The following is a 26551-nucleotide window of genomic DNA, read 5'->3' on the forward strand; positions in this document are numbered from 1 at the left end:
AGTTGGAGCTTTCCAGGCAGGAATGCACTGCCACATGCGTTCCACACTTTCAACAAGTTCATCTCAGGCTACTTTCTAAATAAGAGCTAAATATACAATATTTTGGAAGGAAGTCGGGAAAGTCACCTTTGCTTCCGAAAGAAGTTATATTTAAAATGACAACTTGTAACAACAGCCTACGGCAGTACCACATCATTTTCTCACTGATCTCAAACTTTTCTATCTGCTTTTTTTTTTTTTTCTTTTTTCTATCTGCTTTCAAGTCATAGGATATCTTAAGCTACCAAGTACATTTTAATGGTGGTTCTTGATTTCACCAGGACCTGTCAAAGGAAGTCTGCATATAATTACATCATGACCGCCAGGCTGACCATGGTTGTTAAGGCAACAATGTATAATTTGCATTTTGATTTTAGAGGTTAAAAATGTATAAAATATGTTTCTTAGACTCCATCAGAGGGCAGTAGAATAAGTGCTCGCCTGGCAAGTGCAAGGGCCTGAGTTCAATCCCCTGTTCCACCAAAAAAAAAAAAAAAAAAAAAGAATCCATCAGATAGGGTATAATGTCAATTGATTGCAAAGACATTAAATTAAACAATGGTGGGGCTGGGGAGATGGCTCAGTGGGGCTGGGGATGGCTCAGTGAAATAAGTGCTTCCCTGGCAAGCACAAGGGTCTGAGTTCAATCCCTGGTTCTGCCAAAAACAAAACAAAACAAAACACGGAGAAAATGAAAGGGCAGAACAAGTATGAGTATATATACAACTCATTGACAAAATTTAAAGTTGGCTCTGCTCTTTAAAATGTTGTAGCTTCCATTGAAGAGTAAGTTATTAACACACTCCAAACTTCCTTAGTAGGGACTTGGAGAAATCTGTTATAACAACTTTACAAGATACCAAGAAATGAAAATTATGCATATCCAAGCCCAAAGCTGATGAAAATTAGGATGCAACGTATGAGTAAAGATTTATTGCATATAATAAATTGGTAAAGAATTACTAATACAGCAAAAATACACTGTACAACGAAGATACTATTAACTATTAACTTTTTAATTTTTTTTTAATTTATTTTTTATTTATTTATTTATTTATTTTTTTGGCGGAACTGGGGATTGAACTCAGGCCCTTGAGCTTGCCAGGGAAGCGCTTATTCCACTGAGCCATCTCCCCAGCCCCCTATTAACTTTTTTAAAAGCCAGGGAGATAGCTCTGTAGAATAAGCACCTGCCTGGTCAGTGCAGGGTCCTGAGTTTAATTCTCAGTACTGAAAAAAAAAGCAGGAGCATTATTTTGAAGTCACTCAGTTACGTAGAAGGAAGCTCTTTCTGAGCAAGAGGCACCTGGGATGACACGGAGTCTGCACTCGCCTTAAGCCTTCACTCACAAACAAACAAAACAGACAACCCCCCACCCCCAGTGCTTCAAAGCGTGGACACTTCTGCTGCTGCCTTCTCAGCAAGAAAGAGCACTCAGGTTGGTGGCTTACCAAAGCTGGACACATTTGGGAAAGAAGCTTCCATGACAGGCTGGTCACTCAGCTTTATCACTATGCAGGTCGATGCTTCAGAATCATCAGTTCTTATCTTGGCGGCCACGTACTTCTCATCTGGAGCAACTCTGATACAATCAATGAATGGCTGGTCTAATTTAAGTTCTTCTAAGTTGAATAAAACTTCATAATTATCATTGTCTGCTGTATAAAAAAATGGGGAAGAGATAACTCCACAAGATGTACTTTATTATTTATTTATTTATTTATTTTCACAAGATGTACTTTAAAAGAATTTAAAACTGTCCTTCAGAACTTTAGATTAGCATTCCCCTTCTATGAGAGGCCACCTGGAAAGTGGCTATCCAATGATGGTAGCCTGACTTGCACACGAACTGCTATCAGTTATTTAATAATATCCTGTGCTGTTTATTATTATTCTATGCCTCAACCCATGAGACATTCATTCCATACTGTTAAGAGTCTAGCCCAGACCACAAGGAACTTGGACAGCAAGAGTACGAACAGCACTGAGTGATACATGGGATGTGGCTAGGACAGTCCCTGGGCAGAACATGTGCACAGAAAACGGTGGAACCAACTTCTATTCTACCACAGCTTTTGAGTGTAGCTGTTGGCTTTATCTTGAGTAAGCTTAGATGTTAAAAATTAGTCTTTTTAAAAGAATTTCAGAAGTTTTTAAAATAATTTTCTTTATACCTTTAAGAAATCAATGACAAATTTCCTTTAAAATCGTATAATCTGAGAAATCAGAGTATGTTATATGAAAGAATTTGTTGTACCTTCTTCATCTTTGGAACGAACCAAGCAGCATCCTTCTTGATAATAAACAAAACCGCCATGTTTAACCTAATAATCAGAAGGAACAAATGCTCTATTTAATGATAATTTAACTAACTACCCAATCATCTGACTATTCAAAATGAAATAAGATCTTATAAAAAGCTGATCTGTAGAGGTATCTGAATAAACACAGAAAAATAAGGTGGCCCAATCTTATAATGCAGTTGCTAAGGGAGGATTCATCTATGTTCAGAAGCACCAAGAGGGTTTTGCATAAAGGCGAGAGGTGTAACACAATGTGCCTGGGTTCTCAGGATAGTATACATCATTTTAGGTGTCCTTTGAGCACATGTGACATCTGTAGAGTGGGACTCAATTAATAAAATTTAAGTGGCCTCTACGTCTTACAAATCCAAAGTGTGGCAGGTGAGAGAACTGTGGGTTAGGTTAGCTTCAAAAACCAGTCAAAAGCTGAGATTCTTTAAAAATATGTTGTCATTAGTATCTGAGCAATCTTGACTTGATTTTACAAAAATGCATTACCTTTGTGGGGTGACAAAGGCACTGTGAGACAGAAAATAAACAGCACCAGTGTAGGAGTGTTCTTGTCTACCAGCTCAACACTAAGCGTGACTGATTTTAGATGGCTGATATCACAGCTATTATTAGACACTGGCATACTTTGAGTCTAGAATCCCTACTGCTATTTTCATCCTAACACACGAATTGTTTTTTTCACCTTTTCCATTTATTTATTTATTTATTTACTTTCTAAGGCAAGGTCTTGCCTTGTAGTTCAGGCTGCCTTTGAACTAGTAGCCCAGGCTGGCCTCAATGGCTATCCTCCTGCCTCAGCCTCCCGAGTGCTGGTTTTACAGGTGTGATCCACCATGCTCGGCTCTCATGATTTCATATATAATCAATCTGTGATTCTGTTTCCCAATCAAACTGAAAAATTTTCAACTTGTTTGTTCCATCTATTTCAGTTCAATATTTAAGACTGGTAACTATAAAATGATTAAATATATTTAACTTCAATATATTATACTAACGTGGTATCACACACTATTTAAATGGTAAAGGTAGTACCAGGGATTGGTTTCATTTGAACCTCTCCTTGAAATCTTTAAAAATGTTAAACAAATGGATGTTCCTTAAAATCAGAACCAATTAATCACACTTTGAAATTTATTTTAAGGATCATGTTGCATTTATTTTTTTAAAAAGTTTTTAGCATATTTTAAAGGTCAAATGTAGAAATTTGACATGAGCTTTTCTATAAATTGTAATGTATGTCATTTATATCTTATTGCTAATGAGATTTTGCTTTTAAAAAAACCAAACAAGCAATGGAATGATATATCCTACCTCTGCATTGATGATTTCATACTCTTCTTGTGGTTGTGTTTCTAATTTTGTTCTCACTTTTTCAAAGGCATCCATGTCTTCTGAAAGGGATTTTTCGTTTTCTTGTTTAATAGGCAGAAGATCCTAGAAAAAGTTTTGTTGGTATAATAAAAAATTTCAAAAAAAAAAATTCAAATAGGGCAAAAATGTTGCTTTTTAATAGAGAATTTTTCCTTTTCATACAAGTATTACAATGTTAGGTCTATGCTTATGAAATAACGTTTCTCAAGTAATTCTTTTTTAACCATTCCTTTTTTTTTTTTTTTGTGGAACCAGGGATTGAACTCAGGCCCTTGTGCTTGCCAGGCAAGCACTTATTCTACTGAGCCACCTCCCTGGCCCCAAGTCATTCTTTTTGAACTGGGAATTGAACTCAGGACCTCACACTTACCAGGCAGGTGTCATGCTGCTAAGCTATACTCAGCCATGTTCACAAGCCTTAAGCACTGTCTTTTCTTTTGTTTGAGTTGGTGTCTGATTTCGTTGTCAAGAATGACTTGAACTCAAATCTTCCTGTCTTGCCCTCTGACACAGTAAACAACAGGCATGTGCCACCATGCTGGGCTTAACCATTCTTTCCTAAACATCAATAAAATGACCTCTATTTCATTAAAAAGTGTAAGAAAGGAAAATAGGATAGACATTTGATGATTGTACTATTATTTCAAATGGCTAAGTTCTTAAGATACAAAAGCTCTAAGATGCTCTGGAGAAAGTCCAAAAAAGAGCATGAGAGTTTACACTTTTAAAGGAGGAAAGGAAATCCTGTGGACTTTTAAATATTAATAGGACTACGAGGTTAAAAAAAGCCCACTTAATTTTACAAGTACTGAAACAGCTTCTGAAAGGAGGGTAATGGCAAAGGAAGAAGACATTATTTTTGCAAATAGATGTTGATTACTATTTTATTCATAACTAAAGTTACAATAAAAGAGTTTATACTACTTTATCAACCATAATTTTCTTCACTTGTGGGAATAACCACCAAAACAAAACTGCTTTGTTTAGCAGATTAAACCGTGAAATTATACCTTGTAAAACAAATCTTCCTTTTGAAGGAAATTTACTTATAAAAAAAGGAAAATTAATGAAGACGGATAAAGATACAGAAGAAAACTAAATCAGCACACTGTCTCATACAGCGAGTATCTAATTAGCTAAACGTTTCAGTTGATTTCTCCAGAAAGCACTGAAATTTGTATAAGGAAAACCTACATAATAAAAGCGTGTCCATTAATTCAGTATTCCACTGGTTCACCTCATCAAGCAAAACAATTCTAGCCAAGTCTTCTGACTTTAGCTTCCTGCCAAAGATGGCAACTGTACAGTGATTTGTGCCAGACAGCACGACCACTGACCACCGACCACCACTGACCACCGACCACCGACCACCGACCACCAGTGAGGAACTCGCACAGCTGCTGAGTGTCTGCGGCACAGTGTGTCCTGACAAGGCACACTGCAGAGAACACGGTTTGCTACAAAGAGTTACAATCTAACACATGAACAGCAGCAAAGTCATCCAAGTGGACGACGTGGAAAACAATCATTTTAACAGCGTCTCCTTTTATTGTGTTTGGAACCCTTTCATGATCTGGATTAGATTCAAGTCATCAGTAACGGTTCAGTGCTCTCAATCATTAAGCCCTTACTTCTAATCGCGCAGTTCAAAATCTTTTTCTTCCCTCAGACCTAGGGATTGAACTCAGATACATCCCCAGCCCTTCTATTTATTTTGAGAGAAAGTCTTGCTAAATTGCTCAGGCTGTTCTTCCAGAGTGCTGGGATTACAGACGTAGCACAGCGCTATACCTGCCCCACTCAGTTAATTTTTAAAGTCATCAGTTGAAGTTCAGATAGTACAGGCTTGTATATTTAGTTTTCTTTTCTTTTTTTTTTTTTTGTGGTACCAGGGATTATAATTTTCATTAAAAATTTTTTCTATAATACTTATGACTGATCTTTAGAGGCAAAATATGTACAGCAATAATTCTGATTATCAGGCAAAAGAAACATTATGAATCCCAAGATTACTAGGACTCAATCTTGAAACTGTAACAGCTACAGCACATGTTCTTTCATTTCCAGATGTGGGCTTGACTGTTCGGTCATCACCCAGGTACCTGGACAGCTAGGAAAGGTGCCCTCTCCACTCCCCTGCAGCTGCTGGCACGGTCCAGGTGAGCTGAGGTCCGCCCCACTGAAAACCCCCCTTACTGAGGCCAAAACAGCGCTAACGGCAAAAGTGCTGGGCTCAGCAATGGTTCCCTTAAATTTACATTTCTCGTTTACTTTTCTGTGCCATAAATCCAAGTACACCAAGCTCACCTGAACCAAAATAAGTTTGAAAGAAATAGGATTTCTGACTGCTTAAATAAATTTAGGAAGGTCACATACATAACATCACGCCATTAGTGGTAGAAGATGGTATTTCTTCCTACCTTCCAAGTGGCCAAATACCATCTGTAACAATGAAAGCTGTTCTAAAACAGAATAGAATATATAACTTTATGATGACAAAAAATACAGAATTCTAAAAACAAAAACTGGTAAAGAGCAAGACATTGGAGAGCTTCTCAGTTGAGACAGTGCCACTGATAAATGGGTTTGCTTTTTTTGAGAGAGAGTCTTGGTGTGTAGGTCACGCTGGCCTTGAACTCATGACAATCCTCCTGGCTCCGCCTCTTGAATGTTGGGATTACAGAGTGTGTGCTGTCAGGCCTGGCTGCTGTAATTGATTATAATACACTAAAAACTTCATAGGAAATGTTAAACAGCAGTTACTGCTTCAAACAAAATGATTAAACCTATCATTATTAATAGTGGGACAAGTTGACATTATATCTCCTGCTATAAGATAACATGAAACATTTTAATTTAAGGAAAAAGAGTAAACTCAAAGTAAGTCAAAGGAAATAAAATACAGCAATGAAGTTAGTAATGAATAGAGAAAAAAAACTTGGTTCTTTTCAAAAACTTACTAAGAAGACAAATGCATGGCAAAATGGATCAAGAAAAGTCAGAATAGCCAGGTATGGTGACACACACCAGGATCCCAGTACTTGGAAAGCTGAGGCAGAAAGATCACTGCGAGTTTAAGGCCAGCAGGTCTACAAAGTGAGCTCAAGGTCAGCCTGAATTGCACAGTGAAACCCTTGCTAGGAGAAAAAAAGTTACCAGGACGGTATACTTACAATATAACTTTTTTTTTGCAGAACCAGGGATTGAACTCAGGCCCTTGTGCTTGCCAGGCAAGTGCTTGTTCTACTGAGCTATCTCCCTGGCCCCAGTTTTTTTTTTTTTTTTTTTTACAGTAGAACTTTCAAAAAAAGATCACATTAGGTTTCTTAGAAGTCCAATGCGCTATCCATTGTGCTATGGAGCCACCTCACATTAAGTTTCTTGATGTCAACATATTTAAAAAGATGGATGAAATGGTAGTTTCCCAAAAAGAAAGAAAATTACCAAAATTGACTCAAGAAATTAAAAAAAAAACTATGCAAGCTAATAACTACTGAAGAAATTGTCTCATTCTTGGAAAGGACACCAAAGCTTGGATTTTTTTTTTTTTTTTAATAGCTTCCCTGGATATTCAAGGAAGAGCCAATCTTTTTATATAACAACTATTTAAGAAAACAGGCAAAGGTACATGTGTTCAACTTATTTCGTTAGACTGATATAATCTTGACACCCAAACTGAACAATGGCCATACAAGACAACTAAAAGTCAATCTTAATCTAAAATAAAATGTAATAAAACTATTATTTTTAAGTAACACAAAGCAAAAGTAGTAATAATAAAATCTTATGTGACCAAGTAGGATATTTTCTAAGGATGAAAGGACAACCCAACACCAGAAAAAAAATCTATCAGTGTGCTCTTACAAATAACTTTTAGGACCATTTCAATACATAGAAACTTAGCACATTTTGAAACAATGCTAAAACTTTAAATTAGGCATAGAGAAGAACTTGATAGTTTATTTTACATTGGTAGGGGTATCATAAATCTGCAATTAGCACACCTACAATATATTCATGTAAGTATACATTGTAGTTAGCATCTGTGAAGCCCTTTTTCAGAAACATGCTTTTCCAAACTTTTAACTACATTTATGTAAAATACCTAACTCAACTGTTGAATGTCACAAAGCAATTGTTCCCTTTGCTCCCTGCCTCCAATTCCTCTCTTTGACCTTCTCTTCCCTGGCTGTTCCTGGCCAGGTCACAGAATGACCAGTCTATGCCACTGCAGAGGACAACGGCAGTTTTCAGCATTAATTATCAGCACCAAGGCCAAGTCGATCACCTCCTCCTTCTAAAAACATTTGGCTTCAGTTGGCTTCCAGGATACCTCATTCTTGTTTTCCCCGTGTCACCGCTGCTTCCTTTTTGATCTCTTCAGGGGTTGTAACTCAACTCTCTCCTTAACACTGGTATGCCAAGGGCTCAGTTCTAGACGGCCTCTCTGCAGTCTGCACTAGTAACTCGGTGATCTCATACAATGATGACCTCAGTGCTATTTATAGGTTGGAGATTCCCACATTTGTAGCTATAGTCTGACCCCTTTTCCTGGGGTACAAGCTTAAGTTGTATCTTTATCTGATCATTTGACATTTCTACGTGATGCTAATTAGATATGTCTCTATATGTGCTCTTCTGAAAAACTGCTGCTCTAGGCAGTCTTTCTTCATTCTATAAATGACAAATCTGTCCTTCTAGCTGTCCAAGCTTAAAAGCCTTACAGTTGGTCTTGCCTTTCTTTCTTGTAACCACCAGCAGGATCTGCTAAGTTCTGTCAATTCAGTTTTCAAGAACTGTGTAGATCTGACTACTTGTCATTTTTGGACTGGCACTATGTACCTGGTGGTGTCTTCATTTCTTCCCTTGGTTACTGCAAAAGCTTAAGTGTTGTCTCTGCCTGTGCCTTCTGGTCTATTTTCAACAAAGGAGACTGAGATTAAAATGCCTTCCACTTAAAACCCTTCCAGTGGATTTCATCTTATTTAAGAGGGAAAGCAGGAATCCTTACAGTGACCTACAAGGTCCTAATGCAGCGTGCCTTGTTATTTTGCTTATCTCAGCTACTACAGATTGAATGCTGTGATGAGAAGGATCTTGGATTTCAAAGTTTTTCAGATTTTGGAATATCCGCAGATTGTACTGGTGGAACCTCCCTAACCAGAAGATCTACAGTGCTCCTGAAGATTTCATAGTATTATGCATGTCCACACTGGGGACACTTACCCTGTCCTGTGCTTCAGCTGTGTCCACTCATACACAGGCCTCCTGACACTTCCAGAGCCCATCAGGCCTGTGGACACTTCAGCAATGGGGCTTGCTGTACTCTGCAGCCAAACACATCCTGTAAGATGGCGCCCAGATGCTACTGTCTCTCCCAGGCCTCCCCTCACCATTCTAATAAAAAGTTGCTCTCCCTATCCCCACGCTGCCTGTTCATTCCTTATCTGTCTCACTTTTATTTTTCATTGTACTTACTGCTGTGGACATACTTTGTATTTTCTTCCATTTTTCTATTTTTTCCCCCATACCCTCCAAAAACCTCAATAAGTATAAGAAAAAAAGGCTATTAATTAGGTCAATGAAAATTAAACATTGAAATACTATTTGTCAGAAGGGCAAAAAAGGAAAAGGTCTGAAAATATCAAAGCTACTCAAGATACAGAGATAAGATTCATATATATTCCTAGCTTGAATGTATGTTCTATGAATTTGGAAATTAATATTATCAAGTTATGTTAGGGTATGCACATAATCAGGAATTCCAATTCTAAATATGCATTACAGGGGCCGGGGAGATAGCTCAGTGGTCTAAAGCACCTAATTAGAACAAGCTTAGCAAAGCACAGGGACTGCGGTTCAATCCCCCAGCACCACATGCCAGCCAGCCCCGCCCCCTGGTGGGCTGAGCTGGCCACACACACACACACACACACACACAAATAAAAATATACATTACAGAAAGATTAACATGTATACATATATACACATATTACACTGTGCACCATATTCATAATCAAATGACCCAACACTAAAATAGTTTTCAGCGGATGATGCTGAGGCAACTCGGTATTGCTAAGTAAGATAAAATGTATTTCTACCTCTCATACCATCTACAAAAAACTCAAAGTGGATCACAAACATAAAGCAAGCTCAGATTATATGGGGTTTTTCTTTTCCCCCAGCACAAATATTTTTGGTTACATGAAAAAAAAATCCATTCATTTAACTATTAATTCGTTCTATCAACATTCACTGCTTATCTATGTGGCGATAATTGTGCAGAAGTATGTGCTCAGTAAGTGGTGTGTGTTACTTGTTTTTCTTTTTAGGGAAGGGTCCACAGGGCGTTCAGGGTCTCACTACTAGATCGGACGTGTAGTGATCAGCAATTGCATCTCAGCGCCCCCGGGGGCGGGGCCAGGACGGCAGGCCCGACTCCTTGCAGGCGCTTTAATCCACTGAGCTATTTGGCCAGCCCTATAAAATTTTTGCTTTTAAGGACTTCTCAATCTAATTGGGAGATGCAAAATTTAAAATTACATTCAAAATTAACTATTCACAACTCTTGCTAAATTCAGGACTCAAATATCCAAATGCTTTTGAATTTTTCACTTGAATAATGAGTTGTAATTATTCCTTCCTCTTATTTACCATTAAAATCTAGTAACAGGCCACACATGACAGTTAAGTCCATATAAGCTGTAATAGCCATGCAGACACACTTTAAGAAAGTGTTGAAATGATTTGTTCTAATGGTGAAAAAAAAAAAAAAAGAAAGTGTTGAGCACTAGTACTGCTGCTTATCCCCACTTAAAGGGGTTACCATCCTGTAATCAAAGACAATACAATTTTAGAGCAAATCATCTGTTATGCGGGCTAAAGACTGTAATATCTCTGTCAATTCAGGTCAAGTTGGGTTCCCTTTCCCCCAGATAAAAAAGAAAAAGGTTTCAGAGGTTGATAAGGGCTTCCTACTTCCAATGTATTCCTTGGAATTCTGTTGTAGTGATTTCTGAAATTCAAATCTGATTCAGGTTATATTTTTGAAGAGTATTCTAATGCTTTTAGAACGAAGCTCATATTTCTTACAATACTAACAAAACTACCTGACGTGGCCCTGTCTACCTCTTTTGGCTCATCTGACCACAAAGGCTACTTGTTTATAGAATCTGATTCTAGGAGGCCTGCCCCTTAGCTCAGTTCTTTAAGTGGCTGCTTCAACAAAGCAATCAGGCTTAGCTTGCTGTGGTTCGATCCCCACAACTCAAGCCAGCCAAACCTGCCCTGAAGGCATTCGGAGCAAAAAAACAAAACAAAACAAAAAAACCCCTCCTAGAATCCAATTCTCAAGTTTTTATACATGCTGCTTCTTCTGCCTAGTTTTTTCTACTGTAAGTATTGATTAAATGTTACCTCTTGCAAAAGTGTACTTCCGACCATGGTAACCAAGTAACTTCCTAGGCAGTAACATTTAATTAAGACCTAAAAGAAGGAAAGGAACTACTTATGCAGTGGTGAGCAGGATTAGGGAACTACATGTAAACACCCAGAGGTGGGCAGAAAAGAGTGGCATTCTTCAGTCAGGAGGATGAACATTGTGACCTAAGCAACGTGGATAAAAGGAAATGTGGCATCAGCAATGAGAAGCCCTGGAACTTGCAGGAGTCTGGGGGACATAATTAGAAATGAATTTTATGTTTCTGCAATAAAGTTGGGGGAAGGTTCTAAATTGTTTTTGTATCAAAAAAGGGTAGGAAGAGAGGAAGAACATAAGCAAGGAGCCTGGTCAGTCCTTAACAGTGGCCTGGGGACAGTGATCTAGAGTGACAAAGGTAGACAGGGAGAAAAAGAAAAATCCAGCACATTTCTGGAAGCTAACGCAGTTTCTGAAAGCTATGTCATAGTATAGTATGATTTCAGGCACATGAACATTTTATTGGAAAGCAAAATTATCAGACCAGTGCTTTATTCCTTGAGAAATCACATTACAATAATCAAATAACAGACCAGGGGATATGGAAATATGGCAAAAACAATCACAAATCTTAGTTTTGCATACATTCTAACGGATACGACGACAACAGGGTACGCGAATGGGAAGAGAAAATGTTTCCCAGTGTTCTAACTTGAACAACTGAGTATACCACAGTTATACAGATGGTTGAATCAAGGTGGGGTAGCTTAAGTTAAGCAGTAGACTGAGGTGAGCTGTCCAACTAGAGAGAGAGGTGGGCAGCAAACACCAGCGGGACAGTAACTGCTATGGTACTACAATGGGTGAGACCATTTCCAAAGACGTGTAAGAGAGAGTAAAGAGCCAGGACCAAGCGCTAAGAGGCAGAGGTCATATGGAAGAAAAGTTAGAGAAGGAGACTGAGAGGACTGGCTTGAGAGCGAAGGGGAAAAACCAGGAAAATGGGGAACCTTGAAGTCTAAAAGAGAAGGTAATGGTCAGGCATGGTAAATTTGCTAGGCTCTGAAAGCAAAGGAGAAGTATCCAGGAGGTTAAAAGATGGAACATTCTTGACCAAGACAGAAATTTTAACGGGATGTCAGATTCAGGCAGGTTAGAGAAAATGAAAAATAGAGAAATAACCAATAATGAAGCTGTAGCTATAAGACAGTTTCACTCCATTAAGTCTTAGAACAAATTATTGAGTCTAAGTGGTTTTCTTTCTAGCCTGGGTTTTCCTGTAACATTTATTTTTCTCCTTTTCTGATGATATTGTGAACTTCATCACAAACAGGGATCTTTGCTTCATCACAAACCAACCACAAGTCATGCATAAATGCAGAAGGTGCCCGTCATTCTATCTTAGTTGAGGGGTACTGAGGGGACTGTTAATCTACACTGCAGACACAGACAAATGACACACTTTACTGAAGATTTAGTCCTCTGTCTTACTTGATTTTCTGTGTGCTGTTGAGTTATTCTGTAGGCATAGCAATGTGGGATGATATGGAAGTTGGAGAAATGTGGTGTGTGGTCTGACGGCCATGACAGTCACCAGGGGTAGCGTCAGCATCATGGAATAGACTTGTCTTGCTTCTTGGCTAAGGTAAAATGACAATCTAAGGTAATACCCTTGCCAAAAAGAACTTTACAACTGAACAAATTTAAACACCCTTAGATCCACAATACTTGCTCACTAAGCATCTAGTTTCTAAATACAGTTACTCAGATGTGGGGGGAGGTTAGGAACCTGGATGTCTGAAAAGCTCCCTAGGACTTGTGATGCATGAGCAGACTGCAGAGGTTGGTACTGAAAACCCCACCTAGGGGTGATACTGTTACTAAGGTAACAGGTAGGGGTGGGTACACAGCCATCAATGTTAGCCCTCTTAAGACATTTAGAGACTGCGAAGTTCTCTTGCCTTGCAGCACTGCTATTATGTTGTCTTCTATTGTTCTTTTACAGGTAGCAGATCTTTACATTAAAAATATATATATTTAATTTTAAAAACAAAATTTCAAAACAATAGCAGAATAACAATAGTTAATACACTGCATATTATTATCTTTAAATTACTCAGGAGGCGGGGAGATAGCTAAGTGGCATAAGCAACAGCCTGGCAAGCTCAAGGTCCTAAGCTGGATTCCTAGCACACACACACGCACACACACATGCACACACGCACACACACACACACACAATTAGTTGCTCAGGGTATGAGATATAGGCATTTAATTGTCCAAACAATATTAGTATAAACCTTTCTTTTCAATGACTTAAGAGAAATTAATAGTATAACTATCTTAACTATCTTGCGCATATGTAGTTTTCTTTTTCCTTCTTATAGAAATATTTTAATTTGCCTAAAAGTACTACTTTTTCTACTTTATTGTAACCTGTCAAGAGTTGACAAAGTTACCTTCTGGATGCCTGCTGAAAGAAAAAAAAAGTCTCACTCTGGTACAAGGTTTCACTATGCAGTTCAGAGCGGACTCAAGTTCGGGGATCCTCCTGCCTCTAGTGCTGGGATCACTGGTGTGCACCACCATGTCCAGCAGGAAATGTGCATCCGTATCCAAGACATGTGTGCAGTTACAGAGATATCTTTGTAAAGCTTCACAGGTCTCAGTGATCATAGAGAGAAATGTCTACAGCTTTTAGATCACAGAGGGAATGGTTAATATATGATATATGAAAGTAGGCTTTCTATAGCAGGTAAAAAATTCACTGACAGAGCTAAAGTTCTTGAGGTTGCCGGATCAGATTATCGTTTTTAGATAGTGGGAAACTACAAGAGAAGTGAGAACTTGTTTTGGGACAAGTGGAGGGAAAAATAGTCAATCTTGTGCTTAGCATGAGAGCTAATCTCACAGCTGCCATTCTGGTGGCAATTCTTGCCTACTATTTATGAACTAAGTATAAAATGACTAGATGTTCTAAACATAATGTAAAATAAAACAATCTAAAGATCCAAAATGTAGTTCAGTAGGCAAAATTTGATACTTTATTATATAGTAAATCTAAACCTATGTATGAGAGAGAAGATGCAATAAAGAATGTCTAATTGTGTAAAGAAACAAAGTGGCAAACAAAGCTAAGACACCATAAGAAGGGAAATATCAGCTGGGTGTGGTGACTCACATCCGTAATTCCAGCATTTGGGAGGCTGAGGCAGGAGGATCCTTGTGAGTTCAAGACCAACCTGGGCTACAAAATGAGCTCAAGGCTAGCTTGAACTGCATAGAGACTCTGTCTCAAACACACACACACACACACACACACGAAAATAACTTAAAAAGCTAAAAATGTAACGATTAAGAGCCCAGGGAAAAGAGAGGACTAAAATAAAAAGTGAAAAGCAAAAGTAACACACATGTGCCGGCGAGACAGCTCAGCAGTCTAAAGTACCTGTTCAGGCAAGCATGCAAGGACTGTGGTTCAATCCCAGGAACCACATGCCATGCCAGCCCCACCCTAGGGGCGGGCTGAGCAGGCCACACACACACAAATAACACACATACCAGTTAGGTATGAGCCTGGAATAAAAACTAGAATCTAAATTTGCGTAAAACAGGTAGTTTCTAAAAGGTAGTTGAAAAGAAGGTGGTTTCCAAAACACAAACTGTCCGAGCAAATATTCATTAATAGATGCACAGATCAAAATATGTGATTTCTACCTACAATATTACTCCTACAAAAAGGAAATGAAGTTCTGATTTATGCCAATGATATAGATGAGCTTTAAAAACATTACTATAGGGGCTGGAGAGATGGCTCAGTGGTCTAAAGCACCTACTTGAAACAAGCTTGCCAAAGCACAGGGACCGCAGTTCGATCCCCAGCACCACATGCCAGCCAGCCCCGTCTCCTGGTGGGCTGAGCTGGCCACACACACACAATAAATAAATGTAATAAATAAAAATAAATAAATAATTAAAAAAAAGCAACTAATTAAAAAAAAACATTACTATAGATAAATAAAACACCCAGATATGGATATGTATTACAGGATTCTACTTACACGAAAGATCTAGAATGGGCAACTTCACAAAGACAGAAAGTACATTAGAGTACCAAGGGCTAAGAGAAAGGGAGACCGAGGAATTACTCCTTAATGGGGTGAAGACAGGGTTCTGGAACAGATAACAGCTATACAACATTATGAATGTAATTAATGGCACTGAACTGTACACACAGGTGTCTAAAATGACTTTATTTATTTTTTTTAAATTTATTTATTTATTTATTGTGTGTGTGTGTGTGTGTGTGTGTGTGTGTGGCCAGCTCAGCCCACCAGGGGGCGGGCTGGCTGGCATGTGGTGCTGGGGGATTGAACCGCGGTCCCTGTGCTTTGCCAAGCTTGTTCTAAGTAGGTGCTTTAGACCACCGAGCCATCTCACCAGCCCTAAAATGACTTTAAAGAGACTAAAAAATTAAAAAATAAAAACGATACAGAATTTCAAAATAAGATAGGAAATCAACAACGGTTGTTATATTTATATTGTTATCTTCAAAGTAGTTGTTCAGATTACCAGATATAGGCATGTAAAATTGATCAAAAAATTATCCATGAATTTTTTTTTTTTTTTTTTTTTTTGTAGAACTGGGGATTGAACTCAGGCTCTTGTGCTTGCCAGGCAAGCTCTTATTCTACTGAGCTATCTCCCCGGCCCCCAGTTGAAAAATTAAGCATTAACTGTTCCCTTCAATAAACCAACAGAAATTAGTAGTACAGTTATCTTAGCTATATTGTGTGTGTGTGTGTGTGTGTGTGTGTATATATATATATTTCTCTCTTTTTTTTTCTTTTCCCTCATCCTATTTGTTCTTTCCTAAAATGACAAATTTTATATTATGTGCATTTTATCACAAGAGGAGCTAAAAAAAGAAAAATTAGTACGCAAAAAACCCCTAGAAATTAAAATTAAAAATTATGCTAACGTACTGCAAGACTATGACCTCAAACATAATTTAAGGAACCTAAGGAACAAAGGTAAAATGTAGAGGAAGTTTGTCAAAGAGGCAATAGCATAAATGCTCTATTACAAAGAAGTAGGATGATTATATAACTTAACACCTCACTAAGGACATTTTCCAGAGGAAAGGGGACAACAAATAATTACAGGTGAACAACAGGTATGGAGCGGGTCATTTCTCTGTAAGAACAATCAGGCCTCCTAAGGTCTGGCTCAAATCCACAGGTTAGGCTCTGGCAAAGCAGCAACAGTTCCAGAATCTTCTTTAAGGATGCAATCAAAAAATGCAGTCTTTTTTTTTTTTTTTTTAAAGCAAGAAACTTTATTTAAGTTTACTAATTTGGGACTCATAAAACAACTAACACATGTTTAGGTTTCATTAAAAGCTATAATTTGATATTTTAGAGATTTTTTTTAAAAAAGGTGAATTATACTATGAAACACTGATAGACACACAAAGGAAGTCTTGAAGTCAATCACCTTAAAAATCTACATTTCTATGCATTACATTATAGCTCTACAGATATGTGTATCTCCTTTTATAATTAATTTGTGGATAATTCAGCTTGAAAAACATTTTAAAGTCAAATTAGAATTTCTGAGAAAATTAGTATTTTTGATATCCTATCCAACCTTATCTTAAAACTAACATGAAACTTAATGACCTACAAATAGTTAACTTAAACGGTCCATACCTTACTCGAGAAGCTCCGACTTGGGATGTTTCTTGCTAACTCTGATATCTTGGGTTTATTCTGCAGACACTTGGTTAGGCGATACTTTTTCAATTTTATTCTATTGTAATAAGGATCAGCGAGGTTACAGTGATTCAAATGCTGTTTCTGCATGCATTTCCCAAGGTGAGGAATACTATACTTCAAAGCCCGGAGAAATAATTTGGTCTTCTGTTGCATGATATCAAAGTCCCTGGTTTATGCTCCCTTTGGGGCTGCCTGGACATGAATGATTTCGGATGTGTTATTATACGATAGGTTCTCAAGAGTATCTAAGATCACTAGATCTTACCCTTCCCCTCAGGGCCACATACCCTTATGTGATAACACCTACAGTCTGCTGATAACTTAGGTTAAATAAATTTATTTATCTTTATTTTTTATTTATTTATTTTTGGTTTTGGTGGTAATGGGAATTGGCTGCAGGCATTTTTTTTTTTTTTTAAATTCTTTACTTTTATTGTCTTTTTGAGACAGGGTCTTGTTATGTGGCTCAGGCTGGCCTTGAGCTCACTTTGTAGCCCAGGCTAGACTCAAACTCACAATGATCCTCCTGCCTCAGCCTCCCAAGTGCTGGGATTACAGGTGGGCACCACCACGCCCAGGTAGGTTAAATAAATTTAAAAACTTGTATAAATTAATTTCACTCAAATAATACTTCTTGACAGAGGTGACCTAAAAATTCCAATTGTAAAGTCAATTCCATTATGGTCAGGTTGTGCAGCATGGAATATGGTACCCAAAGAGGGAAACTAAAACAAAAAACAGAAAACAAAACACAAAATTGCAAATAGATACACAGATTTAACGGGAAATTTTAGGCACTCATTAAGAGTTTCAAAAGCAACATGGGTTTGATCTTACACAATTCTGAAGCTACCTTTGGTATGCAGGTGGAGGGTGCACTGAAAAGGCCTCTTTATTAAAAACACACGAGAGAGATTGAAATTTGGGCGTTGACTGTACCAAGTGCTTTTTTATCCACTTGTCTGATTATACTCACATGGGCTGGAGAAAGCAGCCATATAATGATGCTCTTTTTATAGAACAGCAAATTGTGGCTCTAGGAGGTTCAAACAACTGCCCTAAGTCTCTGGGACACCACATGCTATAGCAAAAGGTGCAATCCGATTTGACTCCAAATCTTGGAGATAAGAGATTACATTTTAATGTTAAGAGTATTCTGCTCTTTATAACACCAAAAATAACTGCAAGATGCACACAGAAAACACTAGGCCTTTTCTGGTTTCTGCTGGTAAGTTCTTTTTAACCTCCACAGCTAGTTAAGCAGTTGAGTCAGACCTGGTTTAGTTTTGGACACTGCACTTAACCCTGTCTGTCTCTGGGTTTCAGTTTTCATGTGAAAAATTAAAAGAATGACATCATTTATCTTCTGGCCTTGTTACTGTGTAAGAATAAAATGAGGCAATTTATAGACTTACTCATGGCCCTTAATGCAGAGCCTGGCACGTAGCAGCCACTCAACAGAAGGTAGCTGATGTTTCTAGACTAGGAAAAATCTAGATATGTTGCACCCTGTTGAATGTAATCATAGAATTCTTCTGCAAAATAGCCTTTGGTATCAGAGGTAGAATACTGCGTCAGATTTACTACAGATCTGATCGGCTACAACGCCCCTCCCCCCCTTAATCTCCTATGTCGCAGCAAAACATGGGGGAAATGAATAGCAGAGCAGCCGCCGCCACTAAAAAAGGCAATAAAGGTCCCCTAAAAATCACCGTGTCTGTCCCCTAGCTCCCAACCATCCATCTTCCACTCGCAGAGAGAAGATAGTACGCAAGGTTAGGGATGGGGCTGGGGTAGACAAACAGGTGTTTCCACAATGTATTCGTTCTCCTTGTGCAACTCTCCACCCAGGGATGTCACAATCGCAGTGGGAACCTGAGTGTGGTTACAGGTAGCGAAGAGTCAAGGATCAGAAGGAAGGACCAGGGGCCTAAGAGGAGAAAAGAGAACAGGGCAGAGACCCCCAGCTTCCACCCCGCATACGTACGCAAGATGAAAGAGTCAGTCCGGCTCCGGACACAAGCAAGCGAAGGAAAGCCGAAAAAGCCCAGGCTCCCAGGAAGGAGCGAGAACCACCGTCGTCACGCTCACCAGAAGTCAGGGTTCTGCACCCAGCAGAACCACAACCTACCCAGAGCCGCCCAGAGCTGGTTTGCAGCACGCCAATCCACGTAGCGCCAAACCAGTACGGGTGCTAAGCACACTTCGCCATCTTTGTTGTGGTCAAACCCGGAGGTATTTTTTTTTTTCCACTGCTCTTTACTCCTCAAAAACACATTTTAGGATCTTTGTTAGTTTTATGAGCTTGAGAAGAAGCTGGGAAGGAGAAAACCAAGAGGGACAGCACCCAGCTCGCTCTGCCTCAGCTTCCTCGTGCTCTGTCCTGCCCTTACTCAAGATGGCCGCTAGCAAAATGGTGCAATGACGTAAGACGGCGCTGCCTCGGTTGCCATGGAGACGCGAATACCGGAAATGCGGAATTCAGGGAAGACGCGCGCGAGGGCCGTAGGCTAGAGGGCGGGCGTCACAGGTCCTGCCAGGGAAGAACTAGGCAGGTCCTGACAGGGGAGAGCTGTTTCGGCGGCACCTCTGCTAGTACTACAGACGGCTCGGTTGGGATGGAGTCGCAAGTCGCGGGCTCCGGGGTGGGCGAGGCTCAACCAGCCGCGAGCGAAGGTCCCACACTGGGTGGCGCCACTCGGGGACCCGCAGTCCCGGTGTCCCTGGGGGCCGCCCGGTGGAAGCTCCTGCGACAGGTAAGGGAGACCGCTCGGCAGCCTTTGCCTCTGGCCACTCCCCTCTCAGGTACCCGGCGGCGTCCCGGGTCGCCGCTCTCTACTTGGCAGCCGGGGAGTTGCTACCCAAAGTGGCCGGAGCCGCGGGAAAAGCGCCCCCTTGCTTCACCGTAGGGTCCCACCAAAAAAGGAGGGCTCCGCTGGGGTGGGCGGGGAGCCGGAGCGCGGCGGCTGAGCTCGCCAACTCAGACCCAAGTAGGAGTCGCGCCGCCGGACGCGTCGTTCTCTCCCGGGCTCCCTGCCCCGGTCGCCGGGACCTCCGCGCCCCGGTGCTGCGTTCCTTCTCGCCGCTGTTTTGCCACCTTCCCCGGGCTGCTGCTTGTTGCTTGACGCCCGGCCTGTCCTAGTGCGTGTGCTGTCCCCGCGGGCGAGCACACCCTCGGCGGGGTCGGACGCCAGGTTTTAGGCTCCACCCTGCGGCCCCGGGCTCCCCCGAGGTCCGCGCGGTGGCGGGGATGGGACCCGGAAGGCGCGCCTTGCCTCGGTTTCTCGCGGCGAGCTCGGCTTGCGGCGAGCAGCGAGCGCTGCGCCTGGCCCCTCTGTCCCGGGGATGAGAAAGTCGGGAACGTCTGTTCTGTAGCTCCGGCGATCGGCGGGATACTCGGTGTCCTAGGTGACCGCGTCAGGGTGTTGATTGGCTCAGCGACGCTGTCTCCTACTACTTCAAAATTGGTGTGGTTAGTGATGATTTCCCTCCGGGGAAGGTTTGTCGGAAGTCCTAATTGACCTCGCTGCCTCTCTAAACTGCTTGAAGTGAAATCTGTTTGTGTGTTCACACCCCAGCCTCGTAAGCCACTGTTTGAGAGTTCCTAAAACTTTTGAGTGCACTTTTCCTCGGTGAGGAGTTTCCCAGCTCCGGCTAGCTGTCAAGAAATTGTGCTTTTTTTTTTTTTTTTTTTTTTTTTTTTTTTTTTTGGACAGGGGAGATGGCTCAGTGGAATAAGCGCCTCCTTGGCAAGCTCAAGGACCTGAGTTCAATCCCGGGTTCCGCAAAAAAAAAAAAAAAAGTGTTCTTAGTACTTTTGGGGTCATTCTGTTAGCAGTTTTCTTGGATCGTTTGATACAGGCGTCTTTTAGTGCTGTTACAAGATAACTTAGTGTCTAGTAAGATCATTTCTCTGTTGATACATTGACAGTTTTCCCAGGGCATTAAGAATTAGGCTGTGTTATTATTATAAATGGTAATAAAGCACAACAAAATGGTTATTTTAGTATGTCGTTGTCATTTGTCATATACAGTCGAGTACATATCTTTTAGAATTATTAAGTAATAAATAAGGTCTTTAAATTAATGAGGTATTATATTGACCTTCCTAATCTGAAATTCCAAAATCTGAAATGCTCCAAAATTTGAAACTTTTAATGTTGACACAATGCCACAAGTGGAAAATTCTACATCTGGCCTCGTGGAACTAGTGGCAGTCAAAAATGTAAGTGCAGCAAATGTATATGATTGACTGTCTTCAGGTGGTGTGGTGAGGTATCTATGTAGCAGATGGATTTGTGTAGACTTGGGTTATGCTTCAGAGATAAGGCCATTATAAAAATATTACAGAATCCAAAAGAATCCACTCATGGTCCCAAACGGTTCAAGTAAGGCATTTGTTTTCATCCCTTACCTCCCATACGGATACAAACACAAACATGTCTGAGTAGACACTATCTTTTGTTATTTATTTACTTATTTATTTGGTGGAACTGGGGATTGAACTCAGACCCTTTCACTTGCCGGGCAAGCGCTTATTCTATTGAGCTATTTCCCCAGCCCATGACACTATCTTTTGTTACTCTGTGGCTTCACAAGAATCCAGTGATTCTTAGTATTGTAAAAATGAGTTGACCAGCACTTTTGTTCATTCTGTCTCAACCAAAACCATGAAAATCTTCAGCTGTGGCTGTCGTTTGAACTCTGTACACATCTTGCTATTTAATGTTTTGGTACGTATGTGCCTGCTTAGTGCCTTTTATTCTCTATTTGGTGAATGATTTTTCACTATTTACACTTTTTAATGTGAAGCTTCTCTTAGCACCTCTGGGTCAAGTTAAAAACTCATCCTATCCGTTATTGCATTATTTTATGATCATTTGCTTAGTTTCTTTTTCTTACTAGATGGGAGTTCTCCCTGGGGAGGGATCTCCGTGTGGTTGATCTCTAGCTTCTGTGTCTAGCTCAGGGATGGGCTAGTTGATTTTTTAGCAAATAGTGTGAGATGCTGTAGAAAGCCTTAGATGGAGGAGGTTTTAAGTTCCTATAGGGCTGAGTCCTTGCTGCATTAATTAGCTATTGCTGTGTAATACCACCACAACATCGCTCTGACTGACCACAGTGCGCATTTATTTTGTTTGTGTATCTATGGGTCACCTGGGATTTGACTGACACAGACTGTGCTCAGCTGGGTGACTTTATACTGCATGGGTGATGCATACACCCGTAATCCTTGGGTCAGCTAACTGCCATGTTCTCATGGTGACAGAGTTTTAAGAAAGCAAGCCCAACCACAGAACCAGGCTGGAAGCCCCTGCTCTTAGGATGTTTGCTGGCATCTCTTTGCCCGAAGCAAAATACTTGGTTAAGCCCAATGTCAAAGAGCAGGAAAATATGCTCTTTCTTGACTATGAGAGGGGGAAAGCAAATATTTTCTGTAACAATGTAATCTACCATATTCTAGACACTTGTCAGTAGACTTCGTAAATATTTTAAATGAATGAACCGTTCATACCTCCTGTACACCCAGAACTAGAAAATCCTGAGGGATCTAACTAGTGCTGGAGGCGCACAACTCTTCCTTTTGTGGGCACTTTCACAGTATGTTTCTTTTGTTTTCTCCCCCACAATTCTCTTTTTCCATTACCCTAGATGGCACCAATGTTGTCCCACGTCCCTTTGCTTCATAGTAACTGTTCAATATTACCTATGTTTTGAATTCACATTTTTGAGAGAAGACCTGGTTGACCTAGCTCGTTATTTGGAGCCAGGTCCTACGAAAAGTTGCTGACATTTGAGTCTAATGCTAACTTTAATTAGATGAAAGTCAATGGCTCGATAGCCATAGATGGTATGAATGTTGTTTTATTTTCCTCTTTGTTGGTTTTATTTCCTGATAGCAAAATGGCTGCAGGCCATCTTAGGCTTTCATCATCCACCCAGCTAGTGATCCAGAAGAAATGACCCATTTTTCCTAGCATCCAAATCATTTTCTCCGAACAATTCTGACAGGCTAAGTTTGCACCAATTATTGTGTCCAGGAGAATGGGGCACTTTGGTAACCTAGCACATCAGCTGCACTGAGGCGGGAAAGATAAAACCTTGCAAGGTTACATAAAGGAAGGGTGCAGGACAGAAGAGAAAGTAGTAGTGATTGCCACACACTTCAGCAGACATTCCCCAACACGTATTAAATGAAATATTTTGCCAGGAGGGCTGAATACTTGGCTAAAGAATCTGATTAATGAAATATTTCACAGTAAAATTCAAGTTAAAGTAGGATGTTATATGTTTGATCCTGAAAGAGATTGCAGTTTTTGGAACAGATTTTAATATACTGTGATTTGAGGCCACATCTGCCCTTAACTTTGTATGGTGGTGAGCAGCCTCTTTCAGCCCGTTCTTTTGTTACTTGTATATGAAGGAATGAGAATAGATTTCTTAAGGACCTCTCCCATCTGTGAAGAATAATTTACATGAAATTATTATTATTATTATTATTATTATTATTATTTTGGAACCGGGGATTGAACTCAGGCCCTTGTGCTTGCCAGGGAAGCGCTTATTCCACTGAGCTATCTCCCCGGTGAAATTATTTCTAAGGGTTAGAAATAGTTTTATTTTCTAATCTCATTATTTTATGTATTCCCAATATAGATTTTATTTATTTAACAATTTAAAAATCACCTATTGGGTACATATGTATACAGACAATTGAGCTCATGATGATAACTGCAAGATTGAAAAATTGGAAGTAAAATTTAAAATGTGGTATATAATAAACAAGGAGTATAGTAGATCCTGTCTTAGGTTAGTTGTCACTACTTGTGTATGGATGTTGAACGTTGTGTTGTCTCTGAATGGTGCAATCTATTTATTTATTTATTTTGTACCAGGGATCAAACTCAGGACCTTGTGCTTGTCAGGCAGGCACTTATGTCAGTGAGCTATCTTCCTGGCCTGAATGGTGGAATTTAGGGTGAATTTTTACTGTTGTGTATTTAAACTTGTTTAGTAATGATCATGATTAATTTCTTTTTTTAATTAAAAATATTACTTATTTATTTAATTGATACAGGGTCTTGCTACACAAGTCAGACTTATAGTGATCCTTGTGTCTCAGCCTCCGCAGCCTGGGATTACAGGCGTGCACCACCATGACCCATTTTGGTGGCCAGCTCAGTGTGGTGCTGGTACGGGGGATTGAACCCCGGATCCTTGTGCTTGCCAGGCAGGTGCTTAGACTGCTGAGCTATTTTCCTGGCCTGATAATGATTATTTTCAAACCATTTTTTATCTATTCCAAGGTAGACATTTTAAATTGTAATATCTTTGCAACTGATATATATATTTTTTTAATTGGTAGCACGATGTGGTCAAATGGCAGTCTATTCTAACATCAGAAGAAAGAAAGAAGTGGTCTCTTATGATTAGTAGTATTTTATATGTGATGAAAAACAGTCATGGGAAGGATGACAACTTTTTTCCCTTTGAGGAAAGATACCAAAGACCCTTGACCACCAGAAAAATAATTTCATGTGAGTGTCTAAAATTGTCCCTTGTAGGGCCAGGGATATAGCTCAGTGGCACAGCACCAGCCTGGCAAGTGCAACGTTCTGAATTTGATTCCTGATACCCACCCCTGCAAAAACAAACCTGTCAAGGGTTGGGGAGATGGCTCAGTAGAATAAGCCTGGCAAGTACAAGGCCTGAGTTCAATCCCTGGTTCCGCAAAAAAAAAAAAAAAAGCGTGTCACTTGCATGAAATGCTATGTACGAGAAGACTTGTTACCTTGATTAGTACTTGAGAGGTTAGCAAAGCAAGTCATAAAAATGATAGGCATTTTAAATGAAGTTACAATCTTGTGCCAAATACTTCTAAATATTTATAATTAGTGCCCCATGTTTTTACAATTGGCTTTCCACTAATAGTAAAATTTTATGCAACCTAGTCTTTTTTTTTTGAGATAGTCCTGTTGTGTCGGCTAGGCTGGCTCCTGGACTTGAGCGATTCTCCTGTCTCAGACGTGAGTACAGCCCTGTGGCTAGGACTGCAGATGCAAGCCACTGTGCTCATGTAGCAGCTTACCTTTATCAGGCTAACTTAGCTTTCTCTCTCCAAAATATTCAGCCCAGTTTTTGTGGAAGCAACATCTCTCTTTTAGCATTATTTCAGTTTTAAAATAATTTTAATTACTAACGTTAACTATTTGCCATTAGAATTTGTCAAGTATTTAATTTGTTATTTGCAGAACAATGACTATAGAAAAGTTTGAAAAAGCACAACTAAGTTGACAAGTGAACAATTCAACAGGGAACGGTTGCTGCAGCATCCTTCAGCTCACGTGGTCCGGTCTGAATATTTAATGGAAGGAAGGAAGAATGTCTGTTAATCTAAAGAGTCAGTTAAGAGAGCTGCTACTTGATTTTGTGCTTTGTTAAGCGTTCTGATTCTATTGTAGGAAATGGATAAGAGCCACTAGAGGCCATGTCTTAGGAATGGCGCTAGAGCGTCCTCGCAGATCTTGTGCTGAGGAACCCTTTGTGGTTTTTATGGCACTTCTTAACTTCCTGCAGCAACGCTGAGCAGGGTCCTTAGTGAAACTCTTTTTTTTTTCTCCAGGAGCTTTTATATTGAAAAATGAAAAATATGAAAACTCCTGTGTGTATTTTTCATTTTATATTGCCTACTTGCTCTTTCTAGATTCCTGGTAGAGAGACAACATTGCTCCTCTCTCTCTCTCTCTCTCTCTCTCTCTCTCTCTCTCTCTCTCCTCTCTCCTCTCTCCTCTCTCTCTCTCTTTCTGTCCATCTCACTCTATCTCCCACTGTCTCCCTCCTTCCCTCCCTCTTCCATTTTAGATGCTGCTCTGTCCACTGGATACTTTCTTGGTCTCCTGGTTCAAGCTAAGACTCCAAAGTTTTATTTTTTTATTTTATTTAATTTATTTTTTGTGGAACCAGGGATTGAACTCAGGCCCTTGCGCTTGCCAGGGAAGCGCTTATTTCACCGAGCCATCTCCCCAGCCAATAAGGATTTTTTTTTTTTTTTTTTTTTGCTCCGAATGCCTTCAGGGCAGGTTTGGCTGGCTTGAGTTGTGGGGATTGAGCCACAGCAACCTGAGCCTGACTGTTTTGTCGAAGCAGCCACTTAAAGAACTGAGCTAAGGGGCAGGCCCCCCCAAAGTTTTATTGATAAAGTTTGTATCTTTGTGCTCTGGAGTAAGGAGAATGCCTTAGTGTCCTTAGCTTGCCTTAGGCATTGGTGAAGAACTATAGAATATATAAACAGTGTTCTGACACGTGGAAAGGGAACACCAACATCAGCCATACTCATGTCTTAGTCTAATCCCTGGTTTAACACTTCCTGTTTGGCTTTTTTTAGTCTACTTATTTATTTACTTAGTATGGGGCCTGGCTGCACAGCTTGGACTCATAGTGATCCTCCTGTCTCAGCCTCCCCAGTGCACCACCCTGCCTGGTCTTGGTGGCTGGCTTGGCACGGGGCTGGCACGGCATGCAGTACAAGGGATTAGCCCAAGTCCTTGAGCTTGCCAGGCAGGCGCGTAGACCACTGAGCTATCTCCCTGACCCCTACTGTTTGGCTTTTTATATTGGTCTCTTATATTAA

General features: G+C 40.1%; 2 protein-coding genes across 9 annotated transcripts in view; one reads left to right on the forward strand and one right to left on the reverse strand.

Moving 5' to 3' along the window:
* The window catches only part of Prepl (prolyl endopeptidase like), a 42245-nt gene extending 22396 nt beyond the window's left edge, over positions 1-19849 (reverse strand). Inside the window, exons 1-5 of one of the 7 annotated variants that reach the window (XM_004627666.2) lie at positions 18908-19127; positions 16855-17112; positions 3667-3789; positions 2298-2364; positions 1492-1698 (exon numbers count right to left, since the gene is read on the reverse strand). In XM_004627666.2, coding sequence (XP_004627723.1) covers positions 1492-1698; positions 2298-2364; positions 3667-3789; positions 16855-17073 — 616 coding nt within the window. In that variant the 5' untranslated portion in view covers positions 17074-17112; positions 18908-19127. Of the gene's footprint in view, positions 1-1491; positions 1699-2297; positions 2365-3666; positions 3790-16854; positions 17113-18907; positions 19128-19824 lie in introns of those variants that run through there. The other 6 variants (XM_023711206.1, XM_023711207.1, XM_023711210.1 and 3 more) reach the window with 6 other exon arrangements.
* Camkmt (calmodulin-lysine N-methyltransferase) overlaps positions 19362-26551 on the forward strand; it is a 440203-nt gene continuing 433013 nt past the window's right edge. For both annotated transcript variants that reach the window (XM_004627671.2, XM_023711214.1), the window contains exon 1: positions 19362-19676. In XM_004627671.2, the coding sequence (XP_004627728.1) occupies positions 19539-19676 (138 nt within the window). In that variant the 5' untranslated portion in view covers positions 19362-19538. The remainder of the gene's footprint in view (positions 19677-26551) is intronic.

Source organism: Octodon degus, unplaced genomic scaffold (assembly GCF_000260255.1).
Source record: "Octodon degus isolate 3935 unplaced genomic scaffold, OctDeg1.0 scaffold00020, whole genome shotgun sequence".
Classification (NCBI taxonomy): Eukaryota; Metazoa; Chordata; class Mammalia; order Rodentia; family Octodontidae; genus Octodon; species Octodon degus.